This window comes from Manis javanica, chromosome 5, assembly GCF_040802235.1.
Source record: "Manis javanica isolate MJ-LG chromosome 5, MJ_LKY, whole genome shotgun sequence".
In the NCBI taxonomy this organism is placed as follows: domain Eukaryota; kingdom Metazoa; phylum Chordata; class Mammalia; order Pholidota; family Manidae; genus Manis; species Manis javanica.
In genome coordinates, this window is record NC_133160.1 from 132192638 (window position 1) to 132205560 (window position 12923).

Here is a 12923-nt window from a genome sequence, read left to right on the forward strand (position 1 = left end):
CACAGAGCTGACCCAATGAAAGTTTGAAGTCAATGTATTTTCTTTTTGAGATAAGGCTGTGTTCATAGAAACAGCCTCCGACTTTATTTGGGAAAGAAAAAAGACACAGCCCAGTTCATGCCTGCTGTGCTGTTTCCCAGGGTGTTAGTTTCCTGTTGGGTTATTCATGTCCTTGTGTTCTTGGGAGATGCTTAAAGTCTTGTCATTTGCTTTCAGAAAAGAAAGAAGTTGAGTTGGGGAGGGTGGGATACTTAATTGTCATGAGGTGGCACAGAGTCTCTGAGCACCTACCTGTGTTTGCACTGGCTACTTGGACCCCTAATTACTTGTGTTTATGTCCACCTCCACTGGACTGGGGACTGACTCCATGAGATCAGGGTCGTGCCCTTTAAAGTTCTCCTGAAGGTCTCCTCCACACCCCACTTACTACCTAGCTCAGAGCTGGTGCTCAAAAAGTATTGATTGGTTTTCCAAGAGACTGCCTAGATGTTAACCAGGCATGTTGAAAACTCCATTATTTTGGACTCCTATACCAAGGAAAATACATAGTATGGTAGTATTCTACTGGTTTGAAAAATATATAATTATATATAATTTAATCAACATATACAATCTATAACACTTTATATAAATATAATTGAATAAAAGAGTAGTATTCAAACTGTTAGTACTGTTAGAACAAAGCAAAAAGACCCTTTGTAGGAACTATAGCCTTCAGTTTCCAGACCAGTTGAGCTGGACTGGAGACGAAATGAATCAGTAACAAATACATGTAAGTGTAGTAGTTAATATAAATTGAGCATGAACTATATTCCAGGCATCATTTGTATAATTCTTATACAGTTATAAGGACTTTATGTCCTATATCGCATTTAATCCTCACGATAAGAGATAAGCTGTTATTATCCCTATTTTACAGATATGGAAATAGAGGCTTAAGTCACTGGCCCACAGTGGTGGTAGGATTTGAACTCCAGCAGTGTGGCTCTGGAGTCCACCAAATCACTGAATTGCTGACAGACTGAGTGAATGACATGCACACAGAAGACAGCGATGCTTTCACCACAGTAAAAATACAACACACTCAACAGCTCTTATTTCTTCTTAGATAATTTAGTTGAAAGCTTGGATGCCCTACATTTTCTGAGTTTGAGAGAAAGGTGGGAAAGGAAGGCAAGAGAAAACCATTAGGTGTTAGTGGCTTTTCTTCTCGTCCTGATCTGGCACAGGACTTTATAAATCACTTGTCCAGGTGGTCTTCTCAACTAGTTAAACTTCTGAGGGCCTATTTTTTTTGAGTGACTGTAGGCATTTCCCAGATATTACCCAGATGATTTTTACCACACCAGCATGAGGATCTTAAAAGTAAACAGTATTCCTGTTGGGATAGACAGTAAAACTGAGGCGTAAAGGCAAAGCCACTTGCTCAGGATTATGTCACCAAAGGGGGCAGTGAACCCCAGCCTTCTTACTCATACATAGCTCAGTACCCCATGGACTGGGCACTGTCTCCGTCCAGAACAAGTGGAGTCTTCAGTTTGCTATGAAAACAGAGTTGAGTCGTCTTATTCTCTTTTAGGGTTGTGAATGGCTCCTAGAAGATCCTGACTTTATCCCGAGGAAATACTGTTTTTCTGGGGTGGCTTCCTGTCATACAGTCCCCTCAGTTGACCATGAGCCAGCCAGACCCTGCGCAAGACCCGGAGTCCAGCCCTGCACCCCTGTGTGTGGTGTGTGGTCAAGCCCACTCCCCTGAGGAAAACCACTGCTACACCTACACAGATGAAGTAGATGATGACCTCGTGTGCCACATCTGCCTGCAAGCATTGCTGGACCCTCTGGACACTCCCTGTGGGCACACCTACTGCACACTGTGCCTCACCAGCTTCCTGGTGGAGAAGGATTTCTGCCCTGTGGATCGCAAGCCCTTGGCTCTGCAGCACTGCAGAAAGTCCAGCATCCTGGTCAACAAGCTCCTCAACAAGCTGATGGTCACATGCCCGTTCACAGGACATTGCACCGAGGTACTGCAGCGCTGCGACCTCCAGCATCACTTTCAAACCAGGTAGGGCCCCAGGACTGCCCCCAACCCATGCCAACCCTGTGAAGCCTGCCCTTTCAGAGGCAGCTGAGCCCACCTGTCACCAAGGGTGAGGCTGTCCCCAGTGCCGGGGGCTCCTTGAGATGCCTGTTTCTCTATCTTCTTTGAAACCAGTGAAAGGATTCTTTCAAAATTAGGAACATTTTAGGTGTCTATGGCCATCGTTCCATGTGATGCAACAGCCGTGGTAGAGCTGTGTGCTGTATGTGTATATGTTTAAAGGTGTTTTTTAAAATTGTGGTAAAATATACTTCAATGGTAAAATATAAACTTTACCTTTTCAACCATTTTTAAGAGTGCAGTTCAGTGGCATTAAGTACATTTATGTCATTGTGCAGTCATCACCACCATCTATCCTCAGAATTTTTCTTCTTCCAGAATTGAAACTCTGTACCCGTTAAACAAAAACTCCCCAATTCCCTCCTCTCCAGCTCCTGGTGACCACTGTACTACTTTCTGTCTCCATGAATTTGACTCTGACAGGAACCTAGTCTAAGAGGAATCATACAATAGTTGTCCTTTTGTGACTGGCTTCTTTCTCGTGTGTGCATGTTGAAATGCAGAAGATTCTGGAAAGATCTGACGGGCAGCTTTCCCTGAGGTTCATGGTCCCCACAGATTCCTGGTGGGTACTGTTTGTCTTTTCATGTAAGGAAAAGATGTCTCTGGATTTGACCCATGATCATCAGAATTTCCTCTACATGGGAAGTGACAAAGCCCAACTGTTCTTTGAAGAACTATGAGGTATTTTCAGCTGAGTTTTAAAAGGAGAAACTTAGAAAATGTTTGTCCTTCAAATGACTTGTTCTTCTAAGTTTTCAGTCAGGGTAAACATACCGGTATCAGAGCAGTGGTGTGTCCACCTCTCCTGGAGGCCAGCTTTACCCACTCCTGCCCATCTTTTATTTGCTCACTTACATTGTCCTGGTCCTGAGCATTCCTGGGTGGACGGCTTCAGGGGTAACCCTGGGTCTTGTTCTGCAAGCTACACTCCTAGAGCATTTAAGGTACTTAATAATGGGTGAACAATCATACTATAGTTGTTTTGTAAGAGGATATTTAGAAGCTGGTGTTTATCTTGCTTCCTGCCCTGACAGGGGCAAGAGATAGGTAGCAGTGTTTTTTCTAATGGTCACCCACCTTGGGGCATGAATCTGCCCCTCTGTCTTTGGGGATGTGCCAAATCTCTAACATGGAAGTTTGCAGGCAAAGCAGTGGCCTGGGTATAATGCTTCTCACATGTTTTCCATACTAATTATGGCACTGAACTCATTGCTCTCCCCAAAAGGTTGTGCCAAATGCATCTAACTCAGGTTTCCAGGTTGCCTCTGGCCCTCCGTTATCATTGCTGTTAAGCTAGGAGGCCCTTCTTCTCTGATTACTCAGAAGGAGGTGTGGCCAGAGGAGATGGTGATAAGGGAGTCTATTTGTGACTTTTCTTAAAAGTTTTACCCAGTTAGAGAGGCATTGCCCAGAGGGAAGTGGGCCTGTGTTCAGAAGTGGAGTAGATACTGATAGGTGCTGGTGCAGAGCAGGGCGGAGGCGGGGACCACGCTGGCTGGGGAGGTGAGGAGCGTGCGGAGAAAAGGCCCTGGCAGAGCTCCTCTACCCTTCACATTCCCGTGTCCCTGGCATATTGTAGCCAGTACACTTGTGTTTGGAAGCTGTATTAGTTCCCTATTGCTGCTGTAACAAATGACCACAAACCTAGTGGCTTAAAACCCATGCAAGCACATTATAGTTCTGAGGATTGGAAGTCCAGCACAGTCCACTGGACTGACATAAAGGTGTTAGGCGGGCTCATTCCTTTGGGTCTAGGAGAGAACCCCTTGCCTTGCCTTTTCCAGCTCTAGAGGCCACCTGCCTTCCTTGGCTTGCTGCCTCTTTGTCCATTTTCAAAGCCAGTAGAGTAGAATCTTCAAGCCTCTCTGTCACTCTGTCCTGTCTGTCTCATTCTCTGTCTCTGTCTCCTTCTCTCCTTCCATCTCCCTCTCTCTCTGTCTCTCACCTATGCTGACATCATCAGATCTCCTGTGGCTCCCACCCCCCTCTCATAAGGACACTTGATGATCACATTGCCCCCACCCCCACCCTGGGATCCTCTACGATCATTGCTTCATCAAGATCCTTAACTTAGTCACAGCTGCATAGTCCCTTTGGCCGGGTGAGGTAACCTATCCACAGGTTCTGAGGATTAGTAGGGGGACATCAGAGTGTGGAGCAGCTCATCACTCTGCCCACCACAGGGATTTTGCAGGAGGGGTAAGAGAGGAGGGAGAGGAATGAAATGGAGGCATGCACTTTCTGGAGAGAAATTCAACACATAGCAGCTCCCCCTCAAAAACTGATCTAGGCCAAAAATATCCCTAAAAGTCAGGATAAGCTGGCATATGGATCTGAGGGCAGGGCCCCAACAGAAGTGGGGCAGGGACAGGGCTGGGAAGAGGCAGCTGGGACGTGTGGGGCCTGCAGGAGATGACACAGTGCCTCAGCTGCCTGGGGGCGGGGGAAGGGGAGCTTCACTCCCACCAGGCAGGCTGCCTGACCTCAAGGAAGACCCAGGGGAAAAGGCTTGGTGAAGCCTCAGCTGATAATGATATGCACATTTTAAAAACAACAGTGAGGCAAGAACCCAAAGCTAACTGAAATCACCTCTGAGCAGAGGCCACCAAGTCCTCACAGCAGCTCTCTGTGGGGAGGAAAACTCCACGTGAGAGATGCTGGGTCTCAACACCTGCTCTTGATCCTCTCCACACATCAACCTCTTAAGTAGGTCGAAGCCAACATTTCCAAAAATATGTTGTATATATTAGTCATCAAATGCTTAATATACACTCCTTCCCCTTCCACCCTCTGGGCATTTTGTTGGAAAGGATTAAGAATTTGGAGCTAACCCAGAACCTGCCTCTGGAGCTGTCTTGCCAATGGGTTTCAACCCCAGGCAAGTTCACTATAGATTCATTGTGACCAACGAAATGACAGGAGAACGTTCTTGGGGTGAAAGGGTTATACCCAACTTTATTCCCATGGTGGCAGGTCAGTCACTAGAATCCCGCTCACTCAGAGCGAGTCTGCATGCAGCAAGCCAGTCTCTGCCTCTGGGCCCCTCTACCCATGCAACCGTCTCAGTCTCTGTCCTTGGCACTGCCACCACTCCAGCCTCTGCTCTCCTGCAGCCTTGCAGCTGTGCCACCATGGTGCCCAGAGCACTGGGCAGGGCTCTTAATATAGAGTCAATAATGGTGCATTGCCCACATGTGTGTAATGAGCTAGCCAGCCTGGGCCAGTTGAGAATTCTGGTCACAGAAACCTTCACTTTATCCACAGGAGCTCTCTTGGGCCTTGGGCCAGTGACTGCGCCGGTAGACCACCTCTTCCTCTCCTCAGAGGGATATTAAGATACAGTAGTTACTACATCTAGAGCCTCTTGAATGGAAAAACTAAGAAGTTACCAGGAGGGAAGTGTCTTCCTTCCATTTCTGCATGAGACCTCCAGGCTGGTGGCAGCATTTTTCATATATTTGTGCTAGAAGTTTGTTTTTATTAATTTGCATTTCAGTTTCAGAATTGAAAATGTAATGACTTTAAAATTTTTTTTCTTAGGCTTAGGGCATTTTAATTAATATAAACTAGGGAGGCTAATAATGGAGAACTTCGCTACAATTCTGGTTGAAAACTTCTGCATGATTGATATGTATCCATACATTCCCTTCCAGGGGGGCCTAGAGAGCTAACAGACCTGGGCTTCATGCAAAAGTCCATACTTAGGTTTCTCCACCTATAAAATGGGAATTTATTTCCACTGGCTCCTCGAATGCAACACTCTTGCAGAAATGAATCACATTTAGAGTGTCTCCACTGTCCCTCTATAAAAGAACATGCAGTAGAGAAATATTTTTCCTCTCAGCCAAAGTCTCTGCTCATGGTGTGCCCACAGTCCTAAAGATTGCAGTGGACTTGGGTCAGGGAGGCAGGCAGGTAGCATCTCATCTTTAGACAAACACTATTGTCTGTTCTCTCTAGAATTCATGTCATTTGTACACATTGTTATCTGAATACTAAAGATCCTGAGTTTAATGCAAATTGTTAAGTAGATATTTAGGACTGACTGTGGCTACATGACTGGCTGGACCAGCAACTACTTGGACAACTGTTTCTGACTTCAGACTAGACAGTTCTTTCAAGGGAGAAAGCCTGAGTGTGTGAGCTAGTGTTTGGAATCTTCTGGCTAATTCTGTTGACTTCTGTACTTTCAGATGCCTAGGAACACCCATCACATGTGTCCACTGCAAAGAATTCCCATGGGGATGATGGGCTAGTCAATTCAAATAGCAGCTTTCTACACAGAAAAAGGATACAGCCAGTAGATGTAGGGAAGCTGTAGAGGCCAATCTCATGCATTTCTCTGGATCCGGACTGTCAGTGAGAGGATGTGTGGAAACAAAACTTTTATTTCCTTAATCCTGAGTGGGAGTCATCTTAGGCTCAAGACTACCTCTTCATTGTGCAATATCATCATCTGCATCTATAATATTTATTAAGCATCCGCAATAGGCCAGGCCCTGAATGAAAGAAAATCCTATCTATGTGTCTTGCCAATGGGTTTCAGCCCCGGGCAAGTTCACTCTGGATTCAATGTGACCAAAGAAATTGACAGCAAAATGTTCTTTGGGGTGAAACGGTTTATTACCTGGCTTGTTCTCCCGGCGGTAGGTGGAGCACTAGTGTCTCTGCCTCTGCCCAGAGCACAGGACGGAGCTCTCTATATAGAGCAATAATAGCTTATTGCCTACAGGTGTGGAAGTGGTAGCCTAGCAACAGGCCAGTTACATCATCAGGTGGTTTAAGTTCAGTGAGGATCCTGGCTATAGGAACCCCAATTTCCCCACACCATGCCGTGGCTTCTGCCTCTGAGGAAATAACCTTTTCAAAGTGAAAAAGTTGAAGCACATGCACATTGAGTTGTTTCACAGGACAAGTCACTTTGCCCTTTATAGCTTGTCTCTTATGGAAGATAATAAAAGTGGGAGATAATAACGCTGACCCTTCTTAAGTATTTATTAGCATGAATAAAGAGATCATTGTTCAATGTTTTGAAAACAGCCCTGAATGAAAATGAGATGAAAGTGAGCCAAGACATACCTGACTGAAGGCTCTCTGAACTTATTTTCTTAATTAACTTTGCATCCAGTGTCCTGGGAGTTTCCTTTCCAAAGACCTACCAAGGTCTCTCTCTTGACCTTTACTTCTGCTGGGTGGCCCTTTTCTGTCTTGTGCTCAGCACAACACAGTCACAGCAGGCTGTGTCCAGGGAGGGTGAGATCTCCTGTGAAGTGAGGGTCTTGGGGGATAGGACTCTGTGGGGAGGGGGAGGTTATAGGCCTTGTTGGTCCTTTCAGCCCAGCTCACCATCTTCACTAAAACTGAGCTTTGACAAACATCCTTCATGTGACTTTCCAACACCCAACACAACTTCTTCCTGTTCCCTGCCTAGCTGAGAGCCACTCCTTTAGTGCACCTGGGCATGGAAGAAATGGGGCAAAATTTCTGCACTGCCTTTTGAGAGACCCATTGAGTTTCCATCAGATTATGCTCCAAGCAATGCTTTAAAGAAACAACATTCTGCTGGGCACTCATTTCTAGAAATGTTCCTTACCTTTTTCCTTTTTGCCTGAACATTTATTATCTATCTGTAGAAATGCTCAACCCCTGCCATGGCTCTTGTAAAGTATGAAGTCCTCTTTTTTTGCCAATTTGCCTCTAATCAAGAAAGATTCATACAAAAAATGGACTCTTTAACTGAATTGAATTATTAGTCAACAAAATGATTATTGAGCATCTACTATATTCTAGGCACTGTGGTGAGAATATAATAGAGAATTAGACCAGTAGAACTCCTGCCTCAAGGAGTTCCTGGTTTAGTGAAGAGAAAAGAGACAAGAAAATAAGAGGTGGTGTGTGATGTCTGAGATGATATTTAATGAGAAGTAGGACTTAGTCAGGCAAAGCCTGGGTGTAAGGATTAGGGTTAGGGCTATTTATATTCAAGGAACTACAGACAAGCCATTACTACTTGAAAGTGGGATTTAATCCCCAATGTATTGTATTAGTTAGGATTATGTCTGATGGTAGGTAATAGAAAATTATATTGGTTTAACTATGTAAAAGTTGTCTTTTTCTTATTTAACACAAAGTCTGGGGATAGGAAGTCTATAATTATTATGATGTTACCATGATGCCATCAGGAATCCAGGCTCCTTCTGCTTTTCAGATTCACTTTCATCCTCAAGTTTATCACCTCATGGTCTCAAGATAGCTGCTCAAACTCCAGCATCACTTCCAAATTCCACCAGGAAAAATAATGTTGGAAGAATCAGACAGGAAAAGCAAAATACAATGTGCAAACTGAGACTCCTTTCTATAAGGAAAATTCTTCATTAATCAGTGTTGTGTTACATGGTCACCCATCTGCAAGAGAGGCTAAGTTACCTCTTTTTCCACCATGAACAAAACTTGAGTTCTATTAAAAGGAAGAAGAGATTAGATGTTGGATAGGCAACTAGCAGTTTTTACAATAGTGACAGAAACAGCAAAAAACAGTACCTTTGTTTTTATATTGCATTAATATCCATAAATGAATTTTTCCCCCTGAAAAGCAAGATGAAAAGGTAGACATCTTTCTTTTTTCCTAGAGACTTGGAGAAGCAACCTGACATGTCCAAGATTATCAGAAATAAAGTCCAGTACGCTATGAAGCCCACGGTGTTTAGTATACACCAGGCTGCTGAAGAGTTGTGATCTGTACCGAGATGCTGGACATTCAAGAAGAGCATGTGTCAGGACTCTGAAACTCCATGTTCAAGATAAGATTGAAACATGTCATGTTCCTCATAGTGCATGAGGAAAGGAAGGACAAGAAAAGAGTAATGATGCCTCTTGGAGATAGGAGTTGAGCTGCCAGCTGGCCTCATCACTGTTATTAGTAGTTATTGATAACGATATTTATAACAATAGCTAACACTCATTGAGATCTTTGTTCTTTATAGGCATTATCTCATTCCACCTTCATAACAATATGAGTTAAGCATTGTTGTTGTCTTTCTTTTACAGAGGAGGAGATGGAGTTTCAGAGAGGTTGGGTAACATGCCTAGTGTCACACAGCCAGTGGCAGAACTACAGTTGAAACTCAAGCCTGTTCTACTCCAGTATACCAAATACCAGACCTAACTTCTCTCTTACTGCTCTTCACCAGCTCTGACTCACTCTTACATACCAGACTTAAAGGGAATGGCATTCAAATTAGGGCTGCAAAAAAATTAAAAATTAAATACATGTCATGTTTTGTCAAGATTGCTTGTGTCTGATATAAACCATGGGAGTTGAATCTGTCCATTCTGAGGATTGACTGTATTTAAATATTTAAACTCTTTTAGCCCTGCCTCAGGTAAATGCAGGTCTCTGATGTCAAATTCCTGCTTACCATTCAGTTCAATGCAGTGGGGGTCATCCTGCAGACTTTGCCCTGGTTTTCTTCTGATCAAGTAAAGTTTGCTATATTTGCTTGGTTGTCATTAATGTATATTCCCTTAAGACATTTCTATTAAGATTTAGGCCTTAAGTTGAAGGCCTAAATGGGCTTTAATCTTGAATATGGGGCAGTAGGAGGGAGTACTAGGAGCTTCTGTGGCATCCCAGAGCTTAGACACACAAAGAAGCCCAATAGGACAGGCAGTACAGTCTAGAATCCCAGATCTTAAAGCTGGAAAATGATATGTTCCAGTCCCTGCTGGGCCAGGCAGATAATGCATTAGTAGCTCCATTTCAAAGATGAGTTAACTGAGACTTCAGAGCTTAAGTCAAATGCCCAGGATCCTATAGCTAGTGTCAGAGCTTAATTCAGTTACTCGGGGGAAGAGGAACTCAGTGACTTTTTTTCCTCACAGAACAGGAACTTGTGCATTGTTTGGACAAAACTCTATGTCTGTCTATAAGACTTTTTGTTATTTGCAAAGAGAATGACACAACTGGTTCTTGTATAGGACCAATTTTCAAAATCAGTAAGGAAGCCATCACTTTACTTACATCTGTCAGTGTAGTTAGGACAGTGATAGGTAAAATATCTTAAATGCATATTCTAAATATAATTTAGAAATGGTTCATATTTAATACTCTATCAAAATATCTGAAGGCTCACTTTGAGCTCAGATCTCTGGGCTGTGTTCCAAACAAAGATGCTAATTTCTTACAGTGTTTTCCACTAGCAAGCTGTAGGACAGCTTTTGATTATTTGCTTATTCACACCACAGGGTCTGAATGTGCCATGCTCGTGCCCTCTTCCAATGCAGTTTAGCTTCCAGCAGCCCATCTGCTCCCGGCCGGTGATGTAAATGTACCAGCTGCTTCCCAAGAACCAGTCGGCATCCTGAAGGAGGGGGCGTCAGCCTGCTTGCTCTCAGCCTGAGCCCTCTCACCAACCATGGTGGGTCCCTCCATTCTCCGATCTCCCCCATCTGAGAATTAGAGAGCCCAGTCCTCTTACAAGCCCGTGATTTATCAGCGTGGCTTTTTCTAAGGGCTCTAAATCTGGTTCTTTACAATATAGTGACTGTGGGACTATGACAAGGTTTGTTTAAAGGAGCTGAGCTGGGCTGAGTCCCTGCAGCTAACACAGAGAAGGTGGCCGGGAAGAAAGCAGCAGCCTGCTTGGAGAATGAAGGCGCTTCTGTTGCTGGTCCTGCCTTGGCTCAGCCCTGCCAACTACATTGACAATGTGGGCAACCTGCATTTCCTGTACTCAGAACTGTGAGTTCCCCTCCAGCGGCTCCTGCTTGTGTTTGTGTGGGGGGTGAGTTCGGTATGTTGAGCGTGGGACCAAAGTCAGTTCTCTGGCCAGTGTGTCTGTTGAGAGGAATAAATTCCACATAGACTAGGTGCACTTGGACGAAATACACTGCCAGGAGTTTTAAAGCAGAGTGTTTAGCTGTACGTGACTTAACAAAAAAACACCATCTTACTGATACAGCGGTTTTCCAACAAGGCATTTTTTTTCCTGCTTCTGTGCCAACACTGTTTTGTGGTTTTTTTTGTACTCTACTTTTTCTCAGTAGACGTGTCCTCCCTTCCTTCCATCAATAGGACCAAAGAACAGTTATAGGAACAGAGCTTGCAAGCACAAATCCTCAGCTTCTATTGGACATTTCTAATTGTAAGAAGACATCTCTCTTTATTGAGATACTCGGTCTCTATACCTGAAAACACATATGGTATCAGTAGAGAAACATAACCCTATGTGTAAAACATGTGTGTCCATTTTATTTTTGTTTTTGATGATTTTTATACATGGGAAAGCAGAAAGAACTGTACAGTGAGCACCCATATTCCCATCACCTAGGTTTAATGGTTAATATTTTGCCAGATTTGTTCATTTATTTTATTTTTTGCTCAAGAGGTTTGGAGTAAATTGCAGTCATCATGACATTTTACCTCTAAATACTTCACTATGCATCTCCAAAAAGTAAAGACATTTTTGTACATGGCCTATGTCCATTTTATAGGAGGAAATGATTCATGCCCTCAACATCTACCATGATTTTTTTTTTGGCTCCTTTTGTCAGTAATCTTTGAAAGAGGATTGCAGACTAATGTGAACAGCTTCTTGCCATCATATAGAAAGTGCTTCCGTGCATGCCTCAACATTCAGGGCATTTACAAAAATATATTCCTCCTTATGAACCTTTAGGATAGGTGAAAACAGCAAGGGTTGGCTTATGTATAAATTAAAGCCAGTGGGGAAATGGAAAGAGGGACTCTAAATACAATTCATAGAGCCCAGATTAGAAAAGTTCAGCTGGTCACATTTAGATAGAGATAACCTTCCATGAATAAGTGCTGATAATTTGATAATTAGCCAGACTAACCAATTTGTATAGCACAGTAGATACTCAATAAATGCTTGATAAAAAGAAGAAAGAACAAATGATCTAGGTCCTTGGAGACAGTCATTCATTCTGAGGACTCTACATTTAGGATTATCCAGTCCTACCTTATTAGAATGTAACCTTATTAGAATGCATCCAGTCTACCTTAGATAGGGAGGTCCATAGAGAAAGTATCTGGCATAAGCCTGGGCATCTCTAGGGTAATGATGGCATTGTGGAAGTTTTTCTAGAAAAATATCTACTGGCAGAGCTAATTAGGACTGTGAAAAGATTCCTTCTTCTCCCTTGAGAGACGCTGGAGTTGGTGTCTCTGAAATCCAGTATCAGAGACTTCCTCTCTCTCCCTGTCCGCTGCCCCCGACCTGCTATCCTTGCTGGTTGCCGCTTGTTTCTTAGGACTGCTGGAATGAAATACCACACATTTGGTACCTTACATCAATAGAAATTTCTTCTCTCACCATTTCAGAGGCCAGATGCTTGAAATTAGGGTGTTGACAGGACTGTGCTCCCTCTGAGGGCTGCAGGGGAGAATCCTTCCTTGACTCTTCTGGTTTGGGGAGCAGCAGACACTCCTTGGCTTCTGGCCATGTAACTCCCTCTGAACCACATCATCACATGGCCTTCGACTGCATGTCCTTTCCAATTCTGTGTCTTCTGTTCCTAAAAGGACACCTGTTATTGGATTTAGGGCCTACCTGGATAATCCAGGACTATGTCACCTTGAGATCCTTGGCTTAATTGCATCTTTTTCCAAGTAAAGTTGCCTTCACAGGTTCCAGATGGACATATCTTTTGGGGGACTATCATTCAACCCACTGAAGGTGCTACTGGGCAGCCTTTCTGTGGAGTTATGTTCCGTTTTGTAGCCTAATTGAAGGTAGCC

The 12923-nt window shown here is 43.7% G+C and overlaps 1 protein-coding gene across 11 annotated transcripts in view; it reads left to right on the top strand.

The window, feature by feature from the left end:
• LNX1 (ligand of numb-protein X 1) overlaps nt 1-12923 on the top strand; it is a 160666-nt gene that overhangs the window by 66255 nt on the left and 81488 nt on the right. For 8 of the 11 annotated variants that reach the window (XM_073237617.1, XM_073237615.1, XM_073237612.1 and 5 more), the window contains one exon: nt 1580-2065. In XM_073237617.1, coding sequence (XP_073093718.1) covers nt 1674-2065 — 392 coding nt within the window. In that variant the 5' untranslated portion in view covers nt 1580-1673. Of the gene's footprint in view, nt 1-1579; nt 2066-10408; nt 10582-10704; nt 10905-12923 lie in introns of those variants that run through there. The other 3 variants (XM_073237620.1, XM_073237618.1, XM_036998769.2) reach the window with 3 other exon arrangements.